The sequence below is a fragment of the Leptinotarsa decemlineata genome, unplaced genomic scaffold (genome assembly GCF_025532065.1).
Source record: "Leptinotarsa decemlineata unplaced genomic scaffold, Ldec_3_MD MMD2_tig00000199_RagTag_RagTag, whole genome shotgun sequence".
Lineage (NCBI taxonomy): Eukaryota > Metazoa > Arthropoda > Insecta > Coleoptera > Chrysomelidae > Leptinotarsa > Leptinotarsa decemlineata.
This window is the reverse complement of record NW_027412544.1, coordinates 16,781,021-16,805,469: the sequence shown is the minus strand read 5'-3', so window position 1 is coordinate 16,805,469 and position 24,449 is coordinate 16,781,021. Positions and strand designations below refer to the sequence as shown.

At 33.5% G+C, this 24,449-nt stretch overlaps 1 protein-coding gene across 5 annotated transcripts in view; it reads right to left on the bottom strand.

Moving 5' to 3' along the window:
- The window catches only part of Cip4 (formin-binding protein 1-like Cip4), a 168,019-nt gene that overhangs the window by 42,872 nt on the left and 100,698 nt on the right, over positions 1 to 24,449 (bottom strand). For all 5 annotated transcript variants that reach the window (XM_074173075.1, XM_074173074.1, XM_074173076.1 and 2 more), the window contains 2 exons: positions 24,332 to 24,447; positions 11,118 to 11,168 (listed from right to left, as the gene is read on the bottom strand). In XM_074173075.1, the coding sequence (XP_074029176.1) occupies positions 11,118 to 11,168; positions 24,332 to 24,447 (167 nt within the window). The remainder of the gene's footprint in view (positions 1 to 11,117; positions 11,169 to 24,331; positions 24,448 to 24,449) is intronic.

Here is a 24,449-nt window from a genome sequence, read left to right as displayed (position 1 = left end):
ATTTTCATTTATATAGAATTATAATAATAAACCCTAATACACACAAACGGCAAAAAATAAAGATATTTTGTCCTTTGATGATTTTTGATAGGGCGCTTTGTTTCGAAGATACGGGGCGAAAAAGAATTTCGACAATAACAATTTTGATAATTTTAAAATTATTAACGTAGCCGAAATAAAAGTATAACGTACTACACTAGACCTACCAAGTAATAAAAAAGAAATAAAAAAACAATTATGTTGGTACCTATCAACAACATTTCGATTATAGTGGAAGATTGGAGAAATCGGATAATTGATGAGTGTAACGCAGTCAGAAAGGATCCTGGTGTTTTCGAAAGATTTCGGGTGTCGATGAGGAGAAGATTGGATTCTTGCATCCGAGCGGGTTCTTGTGGATTTAGAAACATCACATGTAATTTTTGGTAATGAATTGTTATTGTCGAAATTTTTTTTCGCTCCGTATCTTCGAAACGAAGCGCCCTATCAAAAATTATCTGTAGGTTTTTTTCTACTTACTTTAGAAAAATGTTATTAAGTTATTGATTTTTTTTTCATATTATAAATTCCCGCTAGGAAATAAACTTTTCATAAGTCTATTATCGAGCAGTCATACAAAATATCCATCTGCTTGGGGTTTTTATGTTAATTCTTTTATTTTGATTTTTACTCAGCATTTTTGTATTTTTTATTGCATATCATCGAAATGCTCCCTTCTCTCAAAACAAAAGTTTATTTCCAAAATAAACGACTATATTTATGACCCCGGTGATGATTATTCGAAAGTTACTTCCAAGAAATTTCTTAGCCGATGCATTCATTATGTTCTGAGATTTCGGCCGAGAACTATTTTATTCTGTTCAGAGATTTCGGCCGGGAACTAATCCTAATTCTCCTTGCCTTGAGGTTACACTGTTATTTTCTATTTGTTCATTTTTTGGTGTTGTTGATAAATTTTATTATTTGTAAACGCTGCGTCCGACGTCACCAGTCCCGACACATCAGAAGAAAATTATTCTTTTTATAGTCTAAGGAATAGTCCCTTAAATGTTTGCCGCATGTTTAATAAACACCCTGTATAATTTACTTGATAGATTTCTTTAATCTTGTTGAAAGTCCATAAAAAATGTAGGTCTTGGGGAAGTGACAGAATTATCAACCCAAATTTTTTATTCAGTATGTCCGGTATTTACTCAAGTCTTGTCTACAAAATAAATATTTCTATTTTCACATCTGTGAGAATTTATTAATTTTATTTAATTATCTCTTCTCCACAGCACTATTTCATCCCTGTCTTAAAGCAAGCTATTTTTTCATCATTTTTGATATTTAAAAATTAATGTTTTTAATAATTTATACAATGTATAGTATGAAACTTGGCAAGTCCGGAGCGTCATTTATGTACTTGAGCCTTTGTCAAGAGTAGGGAGTTCGTTTGTAAAGGAATGTTAATGTATTATACTTCTAATTGCATTTCTATAAAAGTCATCCACCTAATCTACAATTTTTTCCGATTGTTTCGTTTTAGGCGCCGAAAACGTATGCTTAGAGGTATATTTTCTGATAATTCTGTAGACGCTGTAACTACACACTTCTGTTTTATTTGCCACTTTGTTGCCAATTTTATCTTTGAGTTATATTTGATTTTATTGTCTCATGCTTATACACATTTAAAAACATTTCCTTGGTTTTTATGTCGAAATGAGACTTTATCGACATTTGCGTAAGAGGAGACAAACAAACTTCTGTATACTTATCAGCTGTATCCGTGCGTACAGCTTAGCGGAATATATAAGGACCTGAGAGCCTGGTCAGGCTCCCCAGGCAAGAAAGGTTACCCAGACCTGGCAAGTTGGACGATGGGACTTGACTGTCCGAATACGCTTGCAGCCAGCGTTTAAATATCGGAATGGAATTTTCGCCGAAGTTTCATCGACATCGGTAGCATGTTTCTTGCTGCTTCTCGAGCGGCAAGAAACAATGGGCATTCCCACGCTCTCAGCTACGTCACGTTTGGTTTATGGTTACCAGTGGCGGCCGACGTTATTTTCTTTCGGGCATGATTTACAACAGTACTATTGGAAATGTAATTTATGTTGTATATTTTTTGGAAAATAAAGAAAAGGGTCTTCTTTCCCGCTGATTCGGCCTCCCGCGTTGTCGACGTTATGCGTCGATGGCGCGTGAGGGGGTTGAGTTAGGAGGAGTAGGGGTTTCTTTGACAATGGTAGCGCTAGATAGAGGGAATATGCTCAGTTGAAAGGCTTTCGGCCAGGGCAATGAGAGCGACGGCACACTTTTCATGTATCCGTGCTAACTTTCCTGGGTACATTATTCAATACACCAAACACACTGTTATTCAATATAGTTCTAAGGTATTCAAATAAACACAATATTCAAACTACCAGGCATGTTGTTTGAATTGAAAAGGTATAATTCAAACACCACAATTGAACTCAATAAAATGGATGCAACGACGATGCACTTCGCACTGAATCTGAGTACCATATGCATCAAAACAGTAAAGAGCATCTGTAGTAGTTTACGATCGTTTGACCAATACTATTGCAGAATCCAGCAAGTCACGAGGCTATCACGCGATGATCATTGTTTACATGCGCTGAATCTCAGATTGGACCATACTCTAGGCACAGTAGAATAATACAACCAGTAGGCTATCTTACCACGTGATCCGCCCGAGTTGCCGGGGACCTTCAACCGCTCTTAGAATGAGATTCTCATCCAACGCGTTCAGTGCTGTAGTATCAAAGGATTTGACGGTACCACGGACATCGGATTGGTTATAATAAACGGTCGGAAACTGATATTGTGTTTAGTTTATTCGCTGTTGTTGTTATTATTGTTTTTAGTTTTTGTAGTCGGTTATAAGTAATTTACCACAAAATATTCTATAATAACCTTAAATTTCGTTTTTATATGAGCGCACGCCTATGGTAAAAGAACGAAATTGGCTCCACACTTCGTTTCGGGGTCACCAAGGACTTTGTGAATTTATGAATGAAATTAGTGGAAGTGGACTTACTGGTTGATTTTTACCATGCTCTACGAAAAAACACGACACATTTTTCAAATAACTGTCAAAACTGTCAATAATAATGAATTATCAACGCAATTGCTGTCTAAATATAGATACAATCACACTATTGTTTTATCATAATATAATACTATTGTATCTAGTCATTTTCAAAAGATTTTAAAATAAAATTTCGTCACGATTGTAAAATGATCACTTTCATTAATATGCGCAACAAAGTAGGTATATTTAAACATATTTCACGCACCATCAAACAATCTTTTCATGTTCCAACCTTGAGAAAACAACTAATTGCGTGTTTATTTTCCTCAATAAAGCAGGCTTTTAACTGTTACAAATGATTCACAATCTGAGATCCACTGATATACATGTTCAAACACAAGGTTACGTCTTGGCTGAACCTGAACAATTTTGAAGCACAAAAAGATATACTCTGAACAAAATACGATCATAGACAGAAATATAGGTGAACTGAGATTGTCGAAACTAACATTTCTTTGAATTTGATCTAAATGAATCAGAAATTTATATAGACGAAAAATTGATATCTATTCATTTCATCAACGGACGATAAAGGATTTGCTTCAATAAATGCAAATGTGCGTGGTGGACATGCTTTGATCACGCATCTATAGTTGTTTGGGTTGCTTTTTTTGTTGGATGGAGATAGTTTAGATTTGCTCATTTTTTCAGATTGTGAAAGGTTATATATCCAAAATACACTAAGAAATATCGAGTCCTCCACAAAAAATGTCTTTCAAAGAATAACTAATTACGTTGTGTTGACGCAACTTCACACAATATGCACGTTGGGGAAAAAGGAATCACATTCAAAAATTATGGTTTGTCTTAAAATTTTTTGTTGAAACCAGTGCCCAAAATCAAATCATATGACTACCTAGACACAGCTGTTTTCACCTGCTTTAGATGATATTATTGGTACTAGGCTCAACCTCAATTGCATTGTTGAAATCAATTTTCCTTAAACGACAAAGCCTGAGTGAGTAGAAGTGAAAACATTTCCCCTTACGAATATGCAATCTTCTCCACTGTGAAGCAACTATTTGAAACCAGAGCCCACAACAAAGCATTCGTAATCCAAGACCCAGCGCTATCTCGACCTGACACATAAGTCTCATTAGTACTACTAGATATAGGTTGAATTACAAATGCATTGTTGACCTCAAGCGTCCTCAAAAGACAAGCCAAAACCACAGAAAGATGAATGTATACTCGTAAAATATTTTGCAGTTCCGATCCACATGCTTAAACCACTAAGCCGCAGAAACTTCCCAAATTTTATTTGTATTAGAATAAACGGTACAGATACTCGTAAGGAGTCGTATTACGGCGTTCTAATAGTGTCTACACAGAAAGCACCCCCAAAGAAATTTAACGCTAATGGACATACTAAATTATTCAATTTTATTTGTTCGAAGTTTTTATTGGTTCTATTCAATAATAAGACCATGAATGCGTTAACTTGATTGGATTTTTACTTCAACAAAATATTTTCACATGAATCTAAGAAATTATGTTCTATTGAAAAAATCCCTTTTTTATTATTTTCTCTATGACATAGTTCACAATCGTGATTTGAATTTTTTTTCTGTCGGAACATAATATTTTTATGATCTGTGAATTATGAATATGGGAGTAAATTGCTATTCTCAAATTGAAAAGTCTTTTAGGTTAAAGTGTTTCAATTTCTATATATTCAAGTGGTTCAAATTAATTGCTCGACAAAGAAAGAAGTGAAATATTATCCAATATTGGAGTTCATTTGTTATCTGTTAGATTAGAAGTAAAAGATATTTTTTGAATGTTACTTGATCACGCCATTGTGAAATTGATCATTTTGAACGAACAAATCGTTATTCAAAGATCTTGATGCGAACCACAAAAGAAAATAACTAAGTAGCAAAAGGACCCTACAACATTTACTTAAGTTCCGATGCACACGGGCATAGAATTCAAAGAATTGCAAATACGTTGAGACGGTCGTTGTTTAAACTACCAATTCAAACAGACGAGCGTATGCGACGACCATTTCAACGCATCATAATAAGGAACATTTCAAATAAAACTTCAATTTCTTCATAATAGACAATTGTAAGTGCCGAATTTTCAGAGTCGACAGAAAACGTGTTCCTGGCAATATCTGAACCTATTTTCCGGGTTTATTGGTCATGGTCTGCAGGTTTTCCAGCCTGACATTTGGTCCACGGCTGTGGTGGTGGTGTCCAGGAGACATACTAGTGAGTTTCGACGTGGTCTCCTTGTATAGTTCAATACAAGTAAACGATATAGCGCAACCTACCTTCCAACAGCTCCCCTTTAATAATATAGTTAGGGAGCTAACTAATTTCGTTATTCAACAATCATTTCTGATTATTTAAGAATCACAATAACTATATAATATATACATATAATAAAAATATATATAATAATATATAATAAATATTTCTTTCATATAGGTGAGTGGGAAAGTAGGGATTCAAATAACAGGGTTATAATTGAAAATACTTCTGAATACTACTTACTTACATATATATATATATATATATATATATATATATATATATATATATATATATATATATATATATATATATATATATATATATATACATATATATATACAATCGATCGCTTCAAAAACACTTCACTAACTTTCTTCGAAAGCTTCTGATGATTTCTCTTCCATATTCTCTGTTTCACTATCACTGTCGTCATTTAAATCAATAATGAATTTATTTCCACCATTAATATGGAAGTGCCCAATAGTCTTTTTCAACTAAAATTACTTTTTTAATCCTTTTCTGCCAGTCTTCTTCGGTAATATTAGATACTTCTCCTTTAATTAGCTCTATTACCTTCATATCAAATTTTGAAAAATTATTTTAAAGCTTGATGCTTCGTTTCAATTTTCCCCAAATCAACTCGATGGGGTTGAAAACACAAAAATAGGTAGGAAGTCTCAGAATGGTGTGTCCATTCTTTTTAGGCAATACTCTCAAGGGCATGCACTTTTTCAAATGTTTTTGTCTGTAAAACTTAGTAGTTGGTTTTTGGTATAGTAATTTTCAAAATACAAATTGTTATCCATTAAAAAACTTTGTATTACATCTTTCCTCGAATTTTTATTCGGTACTTTGATGAGTTGTCGCGAATGATAGGAAGCGTTCAACTCCATTCAAATTTGGGATGAATGTGTTTTTAAACCATTCCTCGAAAATATTAGCTTCCATGTTATTATGATAGTCAACATTGCAGTCCTCCAGTTTTTTCCACATAATTTCAAAGAGTTCGGAACCCATTCCTTACTCCCTCCGCAATGCACAATGATTAGTCGCGATCCTATGTTTGCAAGCATTTTAAGCGTACACATTCTCGAACCATCAGTCCACCCATTCGTAACTGTGTCGTGTCATTCCAAGTTTCGTCCAAATAGAAAATTTGCCGGTGTTCATGTCTATATTCAGTTATTTTTTCTAAGTATTTGTTATGCAATTTCACTATTCTTCTGCTTTCCATAAATGCTTGACGTTTGTTTATTATTTTAAATATAATTCCTAGTTTTTTATCCAATTCTGAAAAGTTTAGTCATGGCAGCTCACGTTATAGCCGGCAGTATTCAATTTCTTCCTTATGATTTCAGTTGTAGGAATCTCATTGCTTTTGTAACAGTCGTATATTGTTATTTTAATTATTTCATTAGATGCACATCCAAAGGTTTTGGTAATCCTTTATCACATCGCGTCTTGCGTTCATAAGGTTTGTTTTTGACTATTTTACGTACAGCTAAGGAAGGAATTTCGGTCAAATCTGATGTTGCTTGTAATAGTTTGTTTCCCTCGAAACCCAACTTGAGATGTAGATTCTTATATACATTGAAACATAATCTCTGTGTTTCAATATTCAAATGCATCTGAATCTTATTCACTGGTATCTCTTTTTCGCATTCTTCACCATCGCTATTGGAATCATTACACTGGAAAAAGTCTGCGTTATAACCCATTCAGAATACGAGACTAATAACCATTATGCCGAAGGCTCCAAAAAATAACATTGACTCAAAAAAAAGGTTCATTATTCAGGATATAACCCCCAAATTTTCTGAGGAAAATCAAAGTTTCAGTAATGACTGTAACGCACTACCTTTACAAACCTCATTCCAAACTGTAGATGATTTTTCTAGAGCAGAAAAAAGTACTTGAATTAATATACGACATAACTGTCCAATAAGTAGGTACTATTCAAATATATCTTAAACAACATTACAAATATAGTCTTGAAGTTTTACGGTGTTGCCAAGTTCATATAAAATGTTAGTGACGTCACGATCCTCGTTTTTACTCGATTTTGAAAAAAACACTGACAAAAAAATTGTTGAAAATGTAGAAACGGGGAACTCTTATACATGTGTTTTCACCTGCCCGTTCATCACAATATCAGTGTAAAGGTCCATGTTCGACCGTTTTTATCGGATCTAAGAACAAATTTAAAGCCGTTTTACCGATAATAGTTTATAATATGGTATAGTGTGCCTGGTAAGGTCCCCATTTTATTTTGATTGAATCGTCGAAGTGAAATAATGTTGAATGAACAAAGTGAATTATGTATATGAGTCACCTGAGAACGTTGAAAGTTATCTATTCTCTGTATTGTGCCCACAGAAATGAGACCGGACATGGCACGAATATGACACGAGTGTTTAAAAAGTACGGCTGAATAAAGAAACAGTTGAATTTTATTCACGAGAAAGTAGCACGAACGTCTATGATTCAAGTAACAAGATAGATAACTTAACAAAAATTTTCATAAAATTTTTGCGAAAATTATTTGAATTTCCTGTATTTTTCTGAAGGAAATCAAAAATAGTATTAAATCCTTTTACTACGTTCCCATTACACAAGTAAATCGGAAAAACAACTCGATTATAACAGGATCATTTAGTTTCTAACACCCATTTTGTTTTTTTTTAGTTGATGGAACGTTTTTGAGAGTAATAGAAAAAATTTAATAGAAAATGAACGCCCTATTTGGGAAATCAGACATGTACTTATGCATATAGCGTGTGGACGGTTTTTATGATTCGTTAAGTAGACCATTGGCCTAACTTGTTTCGGCAATTTCGTAATTATTTCGAGGTGAATATTCTTATGCAACAAAAGAATAACAAGAAAATAATAAAGTACAAATATATTTTCTACTCCAGTAATTACTGAAGGCTACGAATAATTTCTGCCTTTGATTTCAATCGAAAAATTCAATAGTATATAGTTCTGTTCGAGTCTGAAAAATAATGAAAAGGTAAATAATGGTCTTTCAAAAAATATTCCAAAAACGATGTACATACATTTTGTACCATTTATTGATAAAGTGAACTGGTATCCCTAAAATGGTTGACGAAATCTACTTATATGAAGATCCCTTGTGCTTTCAATCCTCACAATGAACGGAAGTAAATATTTCTGTCACAGTCATTTACCTTTTATCCCTCTCATTTTTTGGCTGCTATTACCATTTCTTTTTTCTTCTCAAATGTTCGGAATTTAACTAGATGGGTACACTATCTTTTTTATTCACTCTAAAACTGCTTTCAATATATTATACTCTCACTGATACAACCACTGTTTTTGCAATATCCATCGTGATTTGATTGGTGTTTTCGTTCTGCTGTTCTGGGGTTCCGTACAATATTAGATTTTTTCTTTTTCCTTCTAATCCTGGCAGTAAAGTTTGTTTTCTAAGTGTAGTACACGTTGGTAATTGATTTTTGTTTTATTAATACCTCATCTGTGGTTTTTTCAGACTATCAAAAATGTCTGACATATACTCCACCGATTTCTTCAGTTCCTGGTATTTCCTCATGGTCTCAGAAAACTCTTGGTGTATTTTACCAAGGATACTTTTTAGTTAATTTTGCTTCATCTAGGTTACATTCGGGTTTATTTTTTCCATTGTTTTGGTAAACATAACCTGACTTTTTTGGCACGTGTATCACATCATACTATTTATGGTTTGCCATCAGGCATGTGCCTGATTTTCACAGTTTATATAACTGTACACTGTAACTGTTACACCTCTCGAAGCGAAGCAGTAACTCGTCTTGATAATGCCATCTGAGATGATGGCGAAACGTCGACTATCGAATAGTACACAACGGATGAATACCCGGAAAAACAACACATCATATTCTACCATCCGTGAAAACCTACATTGTAATGCTGGAAAATAATTCCATGAAAATCAAAAAATAAATATATAAGTACTCTTTGATCATTCCCATATTGATTTCAATTTAAGAGCCACCGGTATACAGCTGTTTCAGCCTATTGGGCATCGTCAGTACCGGGCAGGCGATCCTCGATTGAAGACAAAATGAGAAAAAACCAAGAAAGTACTTGATAAAAATAGCTGCGTAAACGCAAGCGAAACATAAGTGGAACCACCTATTGGTGTGACACCGAAGTCAACTTGACAAGTTTATATTTATATATATATATATATATATATATATATATTTATATATATATATATATATATATATATATATATATATATATATATAAATATAAACTTGTCAAGTTGACTTGGGTGTCACACCAATAGGTGGTTCCACTTATGTTTCGCTTGCGTTTACGCAGCTATTTTTATCAAGTACTTTCTTGGTTTTTTCTCATTTTGTCTTCAATCGAGGATCGCCTGCCCGGTACTGACGATGCCCAATAGGCTGAAACAGCTGTATACCGGTGGCTCTTAAATTGAAATCAATATGGGAATGATCAAAGAGTACTTATATATTTATTTTTTGATTTTCATGGAATTATTTTCCAGCAGCGTGACTGCATTAACCTTTCTAGATTATATATATATATATATATATATATATATATATATATATATATATATATATATATATATATATATCGTTCGTTATTGTTTTGAGCTTATTTTAAAAAAATATTTTCAACTTTTTAGTTCGATGTTTTTTAAAAACGTGTATTTTAGTTTTTTAAACTATATATTTATTTTTAATTTCGTATGCTATAAAATCGTGTTTTTTACTATTGTTAAACTATATTTATTATATCTAAACTTTGGGATCAATCAGCCGTATATTGTTTAGAAAAATGAACATTGATATTTTCCGATTCCGGAGAGGGAGCCTGAAAATCAGCTACCAAGCCCAAGGAAGAGAGCAGGCGCGCAAAGGAGGGTTACAAATAAGGTAGCAGGCGCACGTGTTATTAAAAAACATACTTTTTTCAAATGAAGAAATACATGTAAAGTGAGTTCGAATTATATCAAGGAGGTTACGTACAGCGCCATCTGCCCGCGAATAGATCAAGCAATAATATCGATAATTCTGTCAAATACAGATCTCGAGCATTCAAACGGGAATAAATATGAAATGAAAAAGAGAGTTACAAACAAACAAACTGACAAACAAATAAACAAACATACATACATACATACAGTTGAAGCTATAATAAAAGCGTGTAAAAAAAATATATTTATATAATTTATATAATTCATGGTAAGTATCATGAAATGAAAGAGAGAAAGTATCCCAAGAAAATATTGAATGACCATTTATCCAGAAGCATGCGAATACGAGTTGAAGATCATATAATTACGAGAGGAAGCTGACCTAACTAATTTCTACTAAAAATGAAATTGAACCTCATCACTCATTCGTATTACTCTTTTTAAAAAACAAAATGAAGGCATTTTTCTAGAGAAAACGAATGGGTTCACAGTCACAGGCTGAGGATTGCACAGATTTGCTGTGCAATCCTCAAAACATGTACGTTAATGGAAACTTATTTTACCGTTGCGTTGGTTCAAATTTCGAACTGTTAGCATTCTTGTAGACATGAGCATGTCGTTAGATACTAAACTAGATTACTGACAAGAGTGTAAAATGGAAAACGTAATTTATTTTTTTACATTCGAAGGACAATGACGAATAAAATTTTCAAGAAACATTTTGAATAATCACTAATCAAAACTTGAAAAGAATTAATACGGTGGCATCAAAAAGTGAACTTACTGATAATCATCTTCGTCCTTTTTCTTAGGTTGATAACATTTGACCAGTCTCCTGTAACAATAAAATAAAATTAATTCATCTGAATTTCATTTGCTGAAATTTATAGAATTAGTAGAAGTATACACATTTTCAGATTTCAAAATATCTATGTCCTAGTAAAGTATGATCTTGTATTTAATTTCATTAGTTCGGACTTCCATTGTCTAATATTATATAAAATGATTGAAATCCCTGAAAGAAATGAAAACTAAATCAAAAGAAGAGCTGAAAATAACAATTATATTAAGCAAAAAAAAACCCTGAAATGGATGTTACACCAATAGGTAGTTCCACTTATGTCTCGCTTGCGTTTACGCAGTTATTTTTATAGAGTACTTGTCTTGGTTGGTAGATCTTTTATTTTCTTTATCATATTTCAGTAGATACTTGTAAATTTTGCTGAGACTGTCAATATCAGTTTGTTTATTCATTGAAAGTTCTTCGTTATTGATATGTAGCATTTCCAAAAAAATTCTTTTAGTTGCATTGATTTCTCTATCTAAAATATTTGGATTTTCAAAATTCATTTTATGATCCTCTGAATTAACATGTTCTGTTAAAGCACAAGAATTAACATTTCGTCTACAGTCGCTCTTATGGGAAGTGATGCGACTACTTAGAGGTCTAGATGTTTGTCCTATATATGTTTTAGAGCAATCCATACAAGAAATTTTGTATGGATACATAAGAGCGACTGTAGACGAAATGTTAATTCTTGTGCATTAACAGAACATGTTAATTCAGAGGATCATAAAATGAATTTTGGAAATCCAAATATTTTAGATAGAGAAATCAATGCAACTAAAAGAATATTTTTGGAAATGATACATATTAATAACGAAGAACATTCAATGAATAAACGAACTGATATTGACAGTCTCAGCAAAATTTACACGTACCTACTGAAATATGATAAAGAAAATAAAAGATCTAGTAATTCAAGTATCATTCAGAATTTTCCCACTTGACATTGTCAGCCAAAATTTTTATCAACTGTCATTATTTAATGTTTTTCTATCTGTTTTTGAACCATTTTATATTTTATTCTCACGTTAGTAAGTTCTCCATATTTATATATTTTTTACAAGATATATAATCTTATTATTGTAGTTGTCCTGACGAAGGTGTGAAATATACCGAAAGCTTGACATATAACAAAGAGTTTTTTGTAACAGCCCAGCTATTGACTGCAACCTCACGAATTAAACCGATTTATAGTTAATCCAGTCACTAATTATTATGTTATATATATGTATGTATATATATATATATATATATATATATATATATATATATATATATATATATATATATATATATATATATATATATATATATATATATATATATATATATATATATATATATATATATAACAACAGGACAACCGCACATTTGTGGTTCCAGTTAGAAGACCTCTAGAATTCCCAGGCTACATCTAACATGACCACCAGGTAGCTGTAGCTGCCTACGTGGTCATGTTAGATGTAGCCTGGGAATTCTAGGTCTTCTAACTGGAACCACAAATGTGCGGTTGGCTCCTGTTGTTGGCTCCATGACATAATATGTATATATTATGTCCTTTTTATTATTACAACCCTCGATAAAGCTAATAAACATTAGCGAAAGCTCGGGCAGCTAAAAAGAGTAATATTTATTCTAATCAGATCGAATCCCCGAAAAACTACTCTATATATATATATATATATATATATATATATATATATATATATATATATATATATATATATATATATACATACATACATACATACATATATATATATGTATGTATGTATGTATGTATGTTTGTCTGTGTGTGTGTTTCTGCAAACGTCTTTCCAATTTTCCTCAACCTCTGGATGTTATATAATTGCATTACGTGTATTTTCACTTTCTTTCGATTGCCGGCTGCTTTATTTACTACCAGCATCACACTTTACCTAATATAAGCGCATTAAACGTTTGAGAACAAACAGCTGTTTCTGAATACAAAGTATATCGATTTCGTTTTCACTTTGTTTTCATTACCTAATGTAGCGACGGTGTGAATTTAAAAATACAGTCGCTCCATTCATTCTCACAGGAGCAATGTTCAAGTATGTGAAGGCGGCATACGCTTTCAATAATTCATCAAAGGAAAGTAAAAGTAAAAATGTGGAAATGTATCGGGATGAATGACTTCTAATGTTACATTTATTAGACGAACTGAAACAGAAAGAAATATTTGTAATATAAGCAAAGGTTGAGATAAAGCTGCATATGGACAATATTGTCACCAATGTTAGGTTTATTTGTAGATTCATAAATACTAAATAAGTGTTACTCTTTAACAAATTGAATAATTTCATTCAATAATTTACTCTCACAGCTATCGCAATTATTTCATTTGTGCTCTATCTCTTGAAACAAACTAACTCGCATGAACTAATCTAATTTGACTCTGCAAGTCGGCGTCCTCGTATATATACCCCAATCTAATGTTCTCTTATATTCCTAAACCTCTTATAATTCTGGTGGACGATTTTAGCTTAACAATATGACATAACATATCAGCAGGGGATAAAAACGTTACATAGGTAAAAAATCTAAAGCCAAGTTAGTTTTTTCAACGGTGTTTAATGCTCGTTTATAGTCAAATAAGTCGGCTCAGCAAAAGATGGTGTGGCTTTGTGTGACGTCATCAGATATAAGAAATGCTGAGCTATCCGTTTCAGACATTTCTGTGTAAGCAGAAAAAGTTCAATTATTTTTTGGTTGGTTGTATTCATCTGCCTTTATTGAGGAAGTATGGCGAATAAAAGTCCCACAAAATTTCGTTAGTACCTGGGTGTATTTAGTCACTTCGAAATGCACCAAACAAATTGATTGTAACTGTTACAAAAATTAAAAATTCAACAAAGCCTTGCCAATAACTATGAGAAAAAGAAGATTGTTAAATGAACTTGTTCTAGTTGTGATATTCACATTTCAAAGCATAGTTCTCCAATAATTTAATTTATACCTATTAGTTTAAAATTGTGCTTGTGCAACTTCTGACGCTTTATGAAGCTCTGATCAGACCTTCTTTAGGCTATTGTTCTCATGTATGGAGCTCTGCCCCCATTTGATTCCACCAAGAGTGGTACATATTAGAAATACGCGACGGACTGTGGCTGCTCATCGTTTTGAGGTTCAACTTAGTACACCTCGAACTGTTCAAGAACTATTTCATATGGAGATCGTTTATGCGGAATAAACTTCCTTAGAACGTTTTTTCAAATGGATTCAATCTCCAGCGATTCAAATCCAATGTGAATCGCTTCTTTCGCACAGGCACCGCTCTGAGAGCGCCTTAAGGATTTTCCTGTAGTGCTAGTGAAAAGAAAATTGTGAAATCCAAATCGAAAAAAGTGCCACATTTACAATTTAAAATCGAAATGATTTTTCCTCAGAACACGAAAATACAAATATTCCTGCAAAAAAATATTGGCCCCAAGATTTTTGTATTCAACACAGCCGTTTGAACACTTCGAAGCTATAACATCGTAAGTTAATTAGTAAATCCTCAAGCCAGACACGGTATCATTCATTTAACCATGTATTACATTTTTTATTTTAGGTAGAATGTTTTCCCAGTACTGAGATACTGCTGATGGAAAACCTGAAACATCTGCAGATTTTTTCGGCGAGGAAACTTGGACAAATGTTCACATCTTTCACATGTTATGGTATTAATCTGGAAAATATTTCTTTTTAGCAGGCATTTTGCCAAAATCGTTCCGTTTGGTAGAGCTGAGAGAAATTAATATTCAGAATTTAATTTGCAGTTGTTTAAAGGTACATTTTCGGGTAACACAACTAACTTAGATTTAATTAGGAAGTTATAAATGTTATTTATCAACTCCACCGCTAATGACCCAAAGGGTTGATGCGGTTTATTGAAATAAATAAAAAAATATATTTTTATGTCGTGAATATCATCTCAGAAAAGAAGGATTTGAACAAGAAGACGAATAAAACCAGCTATACAGGATTTTGCAAAGATCACCGGCCTCTGGCGCCTACGTTCACCAACGGACAATGTCAAGTAAATGCGTGGTCACTTTTTATGGTATGAAGCACGAACGTTACAAATAAATTTATACGCTGGATTTGCCCACTTGAAGCACTACTTTCGTTTCTGTTCGGTGTGAAGAGGTCCACTGTCGAAGGTTACATTTTTACGTTGAAAATATTTCGGGTTTTCATTTATTTAATCTTTGGTATGTTAATCGTGTTGGTTGTAATAAAGATGATAAATATAAAAAAGTATATGCGCTTGGATGAGTGCCAATTTAATTAACAAAGAAAAATGTCATCAACTCTGACCCAATTAAAACGAATAGTTCTACTGTTAATTGTTTAGTTACTATCACTAGAATACAAAGGGGATATCACGAGTTTTTTTCAGAAGTATTTTAAGAATCCCATATAATAAGCGTTTGGAATTTTGTGAGCTCGGATTTTGGCAAAATGTTTCTTTTTCGATAAGTTTCCGTTACATTGAAAGTACATATGTTAAGTTTCTTTAATCACTTTGAGTACTCCACGTGTGAAGTTTAATGATGAGACACGTGCATATTCTACGAAACATAATATGGAAATATTGTACGAAAGACATTTTTTCTGGAATTTTTATTGGGAGTAATTTGATTTCATAACAAAAAATCAACTCAGAAAAGTCTAAAAATATTTCTTGTTTTTGTTATTTTATTCTATACCAAATAGTTTAGTTTGAAAATTAGGTGGCTAAGAAAATGAAAAACTACAGTCGGTGTGACTGAAACCAAGATCATTGTTTCACAAGTCCAGAGTTCATTCGACTGCCCACGCAGCTTTTTACAAATTAGTGTAACAGCAATTTGCGTTTCTAACTACTCTCATTTGCTAAAAACATTTTGAGATTTATTGCTTTCTTCAGATGGAGAACTAGTGAGCCAAAACATTTCTTTCCCAAAAACTACTCTCTGCTGAAAATATATATCTTCCAATTTTGAACAAAAGATGTTTTCATCACCGATTAATATGAGAATAATAACAAAACTGAAACAAAACTGAGGTTCACACACTAAGAATGAAAATAGAATTGTCAAAATAAAAAATACTTAGTTTCTACAGCCAGGACTTCAACAAAGTTATGATTTCATTCATAAAATAAAAAAAATATATATTTTTAGCCTATTTTTCAATTAGTCGCGGTAAAAAAGAACTTTGTGCGGCTGCTAGATGTTTAAACTCCATTATTTGATTTTTACCACATCGACAGGTATTAGTTTTTTAAACTAGACCCTCTATTTTGAAAAAAATCTCTGATGTATGCATACTTGGACTATTCTACAAATAAGGTAAATGTTAAAATTTCGCAGGCTACGTACATTCGATTATCGTTTTTTTTTTAATTTTTTTCATGTTGGTACACTCGTTTCGAACATATGTTCATAGTTTCAGCTGTGTAGCATGTTTAGTTTGTTCGTGGGAAGCATAAAAGTTAGAAATATTTTGCGTGTTCGGCAATTTTCTGCTATCGACAAAAATTAATCAAAGAATTTGCATCAAATTTTCTATGAAAAATGGAATTGAGTGATCAAAATCACTCGAAATGTTGACAGTGGCATACGGTGATTGTACTCTAAGTCAGAAAACCGTTTAAAGATTTTCACAGAAGGTTGACAAGATGCGAATTACGACACCCACCTGTACGCCCCAGCACATCAACAACCGATGAAAATGTTGGGAATGTGAAGAAAATTGTTATGGAGAATCGTCGAATCACCATTAGAGAAGTTGCTGAGGAGGTCGGCATATGGATTGGCTCATGCTCAGAAATTGTTGAATGACGTCACCGGCGATCCGGATTTGTCTAAAAGGGTCATAACTGGTGACGAATCATGGATATATGGTTATGACATCGAAACTAAAGTCCAATCGTCCCAATGGAAGATCCCAGGAGAGCCAAGACCAAAAAAAGCACGCCAAGTAATTTCCCTGCATCCATAAACAATACTCCATACGGCGGATTTCATCTCCTTCGTGCAAAGTATGTAAAAATTTGGGTTTGAACGCATGCATTTTATGCCTCTTTAAACACCTACATATTTTACTGCGGCTCATATTGAGTTGAAGCGATAAGTTTCTCAAACTAATTTTAGTATCAGCTTGATGAGCCGCCAATATCGTATCATCATCAATATGATGTTTTACAATTTTTCTGTCCTTTGTTACTTGGCCGGTGCTCACGAATATATTATATATTTTATGTACAGTTCCAGGGTGTACAGCTACCTCTAGCGGGTGTCTTCTATTAAATTCAGCGGCCGCTTCACGATAAGACCTCACCCCTTCACCAACAATTAAAACAATTTCAATGTTTGCTTGAAGTGACAGACGTGCCATGTTGAACTTTGTCAATCAAAATGAGCTGATATCAGTTAAAATGGGAATTTCAGAATTATTACAATATGAACAGGAACTCACGAACAGAAAACAACTGGAACAATATCCAACACAAATACAGGAACAATAAACACAATCGGAACAAAAACACGGCAGAAACAACAGGAACAACGGTGATTCAAAGAACAACAATACTATAGAAACAACAAATGCGATGAAAACTGGTCTGGGGGTTAATACAACAAGATCTTTCAACAATATTGTCAGGTTGACAGTAAATATCAACGAGCAACTGTTTTCCATGGTGATTTCAGGGCACCGCACGATTCAATGAAACTGATGTAATTTAATTCCTTCAAATGAATTTAGACAACAATTCATAAAGTAGGTAAAATAATCAAAATTCTACCTGTTCACCGAGTGCAATTTTTTCTTTAAAAATTAACAGTTGTTTCGGTGTTGCAATGAGTATGAAGATTAATTTTGTTTCGGATGGTAAAATGTTTCCTCAATATTTTGATAAAGGACCCCGCACATTTCTTGCCTTGAATTTTGCCGAAATTTTGATATGTTGTAGTTCTTGATGTGCTGATTGAAAGTGTCCACAGCTAAAGGTCAGAATTGTACAGTTTTCGAGATGTGAACCTTTGAATATAGATTTTTTCTATTTTTTGCAGTTTTTGCTCATCAATCGAGAGCTCTCACTTCTGGTTTGAATAGAATTTGGATGTTCAGCAACCAGAATTAGTTTTACGAATAATCTTCTTCAGTTATAATAGACGCCGCCATCGATAATTTTTCATACACTGCTTCACACTATCTCGATAATCTGAGAATGTGGTGCTGTGACATTTTCCTCAGATAGGCTCAAAATGGATGATAGCATCTCACAGCATCTGTATCTTTCATACCTGAGAGTACTCTCCAGATAGAATGAAGGGGTTCATGTATTGGAAGCGAACTATATCCATCAGTCCTGAGAGTTTCATCGTTCCACCTCGAATATTACGGAAGATACGGGGGTGTTTCCATGAGAAGTGAGACACACTGTATAATATTAATATAAGTCACAAAAAGGATTTGAAACTTTATAACTCCTATTTAATTATATGCGAGCGCTTTCGACAGCTAGGTTCTACTCAAACTGATTGTGTCAACCTGTTGTTTGTTCTTTTATGCGGTCCTAACGCCTCAGTACAGGTACTACAGGTACTTTAGGTAAATTTGCCTGTATTTGGGTTACATAAGGTAATATTCTTTGTCTTGGATCTTCTGTAGCTTTACTGTTTCTAGGAGTGTGTATTGTTTTGTTTAATATATTGAATGTTAGGTCTTGTTGTGTTTTGATTTGTATTTGTTCCTCGATAAGTGATTTATGATTGTTGAATTTATGGATGTTCAAGTTTTCCCAGATGTCCATACGTTTTCCCTAATTGACTTGTTTTATGAGTTTCATGTTCTCTGGTGGGGGGAAATTATGTTTGTTTTATATGGCGTGTGTTGCGAGGTTTGATTTATATACTATTGGGTTTATGTATGTCTTTTTGTGCTCGTCGTACCTTTGGATCAGTTTTTTCTTGGTTTGGCCGATATAGAATTTGTTGCAGTCCGAGCATTGTATGCTGTATACCCCGTTTAGGTTTTTGTCTTTTTCTTTTTCATAGCTGTTTATTTTTTGTGTTATTTTCGTGATTGGCTTGTATGTGATGTTGATGTTCAGGGTTTTGAAGATGTTTGTTAGTTTTTTGGTTTGGTGTCCTACGTACGTAAATACCGTCCATCGTTGTGTTGTTTTGTCTGTTGAAGTGGTTTGATCCTTGTTCTGTATTTTTTGTTTGATTCTGTTTTCTAATTTATCTATTGTCTTTTGGGTGTATCCGTTCTCGTTCGCTATTTTGTATATGATTTTCCGTTCTTTGTTCCGGGCTTCATTGCAAAGAACTTGTTTTTACCCGTACTTTCACCGCTCAATTGAAACTATAAATATTGGCGTAGCAGATTCGGGAGATAATTTTTTTGTAACTTTTCTGATCTTTGAATTTTTTTTTATTTTTGAATATCTGCCATAGTTTTTGAAATGTGCTATAACTTTTGAATTATTTATTTGCGCAACTTGACTCAAATCATAAATTACTCCCGGCAAATTATGAATCGAATGAATCAAATTCTGCAAAATGACACTCATGAACTATACAATTTGTATGGGGCTTACAGGAAAATAGTTTTTCTTTATTTCCCATAGTGATAGAATTATAGAATTCAATCGATGAAAATGTCTGATATGTTCAATTATAAACAACAATTCTCACAAATCAATTCAAGAAACACTTTATTATGAGATTTTCACTACACAGTTTACAAAACCGCAACACGTGTTTCGCTATACGATAGCTTCTTCGGGCGTGTCTTTACTCAATAGTGTCTTCATATAATAAAGTGTTTTTTGAATACGTTATGGATTTTCATCAAGTATCGGCCGATTCCATCACATATTGAAAATCAATGTTTTTGCGATTATCTAAGAATGAAAAACGTTTTCAATAGAGCCACTAGATCGTGACTACACTTCACAAAGCACAATTGCGTATTACATAAAACTTGTTGGAAAAGGATTACCTACTCGTATGTTTTTGACCTGCTTTCGAAACACTGATATGATGGAATAGGCGGAATTCAAGTTAAGGATTAATCTATTTCACGAGTCACGTATGTATGTTTGATTAAGTTTGCTATTTACTAACCGTTGTGTTTATACAAACAGAAAAAATAAGAATTGAATACAGTAATATAAAACGTATTTTGAACATACTGAAAAATAACTATTTAATACATGTATGTAGCATTCACCAATTAGAAATACAATTTTCAACAACCAGAAAATAAAGGGGCCAATCTTTATTGAACATAACTAGAACTTATCAAATGAAAGTGGGACTGACCAGACACGACAATAAATCTTGTAACAAAAATATTATATAGTGAACAAACAGTTATTTTTGTATTAAGTGCGTAAAATGAGTGTTTTTTAATGGTACATGAAAGTGTTAATTCCCTTGAATGTGCCATGAAAACACAAGTTTTATACAAGAAATTACAACTGTAAATGTGAATTTACATCGTCTGAAATATAATAAAAAAGAATACTTCCAATACATCTTGATGTAGTTTTTTGTTCTGATAAGTTATCGCTTTCAAACGACTGTTGTCTGAAAATATTATTCAAATCGTATTCAAAAATTTTTCCGTTCTGAAAAAAATCAGTCCAAAATAACTAAATTACTTCCCTTTTTTCCATACATTTATTCCTTAATGTTATCAATACTTCCAACACAATTTTACAGCATTCAGTGTTCTTTCTGTGTAGTTACTATAGGAACGGTTTGTTGGCACGCCGCGTGTTTGACTGTGTTTGCCAAATCCAAGTTAGTATATGAGAAAACATGACCAATTTCGTGAATGGTGCGACAAGAAACATGTTAAAAATGTTTCTAAAAATGTGCTTATACGCTATTTTGAAGAAAAATTATAAAACCTGCTACATATTGGAGTGTCCATTCAATGTTGAGGAAAATATTGATATAAGGAAGTTTTCAAAATTGGTCCCGCTCATTAAAAACAAAAGCGTCGAATACCGAAGAAAGAAATCTGAAGTTTTATCAAGGAATGATATTGATAAATTTATTCTATAAATTGGATCTATATTGATTGTTAAAATACCTGATACGACGACCTATTGAGCAAGAACGTTTACTGTTTCAAATTCTGATTATATTAAGACATGCAGCAAGTATAAAGCACTGTGGCCGCCTTATACAAAAAATAACAGATTATTTTTGAAATATTCGAGAGGAAAATATTAACCAACATGCAGGGACGAATAAAATAGGGGAGATTTACAGCTTGATTGTAAAATGGCTTGGAAAAGACATGTATAACAGCTTCACAGGTCACTGTTTCAGGAGAAGCTCTGCAACTCTTCTGGCCAATGTAGGGGGCAACATTACATCCGTAAAACCTCACGAAGGCTGGAAATCTGCCTACGTAGCAGAAGATAGTTGGAATAACAAAATTGAGATTTCTCACAAAATATTGAATTGTCCATCTTCTTCCAAACAAATTAAAATATCTGATAAAATTGTGGAATCAACTCTTCAAGAAATATCTAACGTTTCTGATCAGCAGCAACATCAAACTTCTTCGGGAATTTATGTTGGAAGTAATTGTTCAAACTTTACTATTAATTATTATTCCAATAAATTAAATTGTTATATGATGAATAATCAATTAAGAATCGACTCTTAAAATTAAACCATTCAATAAGTAATATTTCATGTTTATTTTGTGAATTATTTTGGTAGTGAAAAAAAGTAAACATTGACGCATCAATAGAGATGCAGAAATGTCAAGTTTTTTTGACAGTTGTTCAAAAACTTAATTTTTTTGGTATTAGTTGAATTTTGATTTATTGAGTTTGATAAAAATTGGTAGGTATATATTCTTGGTTATCAGTATTTTGATATGACAAGGTACAACTAATCCACATCTGAAAATACATTCCTCAAGATTCAAGAGAATAGCATTTCGTTTAACATTGAAATATTTATTCCGAATCAACCTTCACCCGTGGGAATAGGATTTGACTAAAAATGCAAATCATATACATGTGTTACATCATCGTAATGGCAAGTGCAAGGATGGGCAACAATTGGTAGCAAAAAGAAACACAGTGGAGTCGCATCATTTGGGTGCGACAAATCACACAAATGAGAAGGCCACGCTCTTGGCTCTTTCTAAGGCTCCTTCACATTATTGAATATAACCTAAAGTACCCTAACTCACTACCCGTGCAGACATTTGTGCAAGTCTTCTCACAGAGATATCTGTTTACGTATCTATAGATTGTACACCCTCTCGAGGAGTTGTCCTCCTAGGTCATCGTACATCCTGTCCTTTCCAGGAGGGTGGACAGGTCTCTGGGAGAAATTTCCTTTATATCGGCAGGTGTAGGCCAAGACTCGCCGAACACACACTCTTTTATTGACGATAACTCCGGACACTCGCATAGGTCATGCCTGACAGTTTCATCTTCCTGTTCACACATCCTACATAGAGGTGTGTCCACTAGCCCCATATTGTGGAGGTGTTTTCTTAGTTGACAGTGGCCAGTCAGAAATCCTACTGTTAAGCGAAGATTCTTCCTGGTCATCGCCAGATATTTCTTCGGCGCCAGCTTCCCAGGGTCGCCCAGGGTAATCCATCTCTTTAGGGATTGAGCATGGGTGTGACGTTTGGCTAGTTCCGCAATTGTCGAAGTCATCAGGCCGTAGGTGCAACTAGGTCCTAAAATTCTTAGTCTAGCCGCTTCCTTGGCATAAGAGTCGGCAATGCGATTACCTTTACTCCTGTCATGCCCTTTAATTCATCTCAGGATAATGTTATTATCTAACTAGGCTTTAGCTAAATCTTGGTGGCACTCTAGTACTAGCCCTGAGGTAACACGCTGTCTGTTAATAATAGGGCTAACAGGGCTTGTCTGCTATCAGTGCAGATTGTTATGTTTTTGCCAGAAATTTCATTCCTGGTTATTTCTTTTATGGCGATTGAGATACCAGCCAGTTCTGTTTGAACCACGCTGATATTTTTCCCATTCCCCTTTATTAATCCTTAGGCTTAGCGATCTGGAGTATGCTTCACATCCTGAGCCTTCTTTGGTTTTTGAGCCGTCTGTATATATGCGTATTGCATTTGTAGCATCTGACTATGTGTTCTGTTTTATTTGTATTTTGTACGGTTTATTAAACACAAACCTGGGTTCAATTGCATCACTGGTTGCCTGCAGCAGAGGTTGTGCGCTTCTCGACATAGGCTCAGCCTCAATTGACCCTTTCCTACTTCGAGGTTTACACCAGGCGTTCGCAATCGTAACATGGCCAATAACGCAACCTCCTTAACGTACAGACCCAGAGAAGTCAGAACAGTAATTAACTCCATTGCCGCGGTTGGTGTTATTCTCATGGCTCCTGTGATGTTTAAACAAGCCATTCGCAATCCTGTCACAGAGGAAATTCTTGTAGATGCTTCCAGTCCAGCAATATAATCTCGCTGAAACCAAACTAATATATTACCTACCCCTTGTCAGCGTGGGACAGATCGAACCACGACTTGTTGAATCCAACGGGAAAGTAGTTGTTTCCGGCACATATTTTTCAAATCTTACTGTACAGGGATATACGGTGAGAAAGGTGAATATTTCGAAAGCTTCATCTTCTTGATACGTACGTTTCTATCCTCGAAACAATCATTAAATTGACTTTGATTTATATGATGCTTCTTCTGCGCTGGGGCAGAAGGTCAATCAAGTCTTGGTTGAATCTGTCCTGCACAGACGTGAGGTAATACTCCAAATGTGCACTGTGAGTGATCGGGCGGTTGATTTCATCATTTCCCAGATCCTACAGTGTAGGAGTTAGGGTAATATTTGGAATATTTCATAAATTTAGATTTTGACGGGAAATTCAATTTTGATTATCAATATATTTCTTGAATCTATAAAATTGGCCTGAAATATATAAAAAAATAATATATATATATATATATATATATATATATATATATATATATATATATATATATATATATATATATATATATATATATATATATATATATATATATATATATATGTGGAGTGTCTCTAGCAACAATTAAAATTATAATTTCATTTTTTGTAAAATTATTTCGTAATGAATTTAAGAAATTACCTTAATTTCGCAGCATAGTCGCATTCAATCGAAGCTCGGTCCCTTACAAACTGTCCATACTTCTCGAGAAAATCTATTCCTTTCAAGGTATGAAGTGATAAATTGTCATACTGGTCCT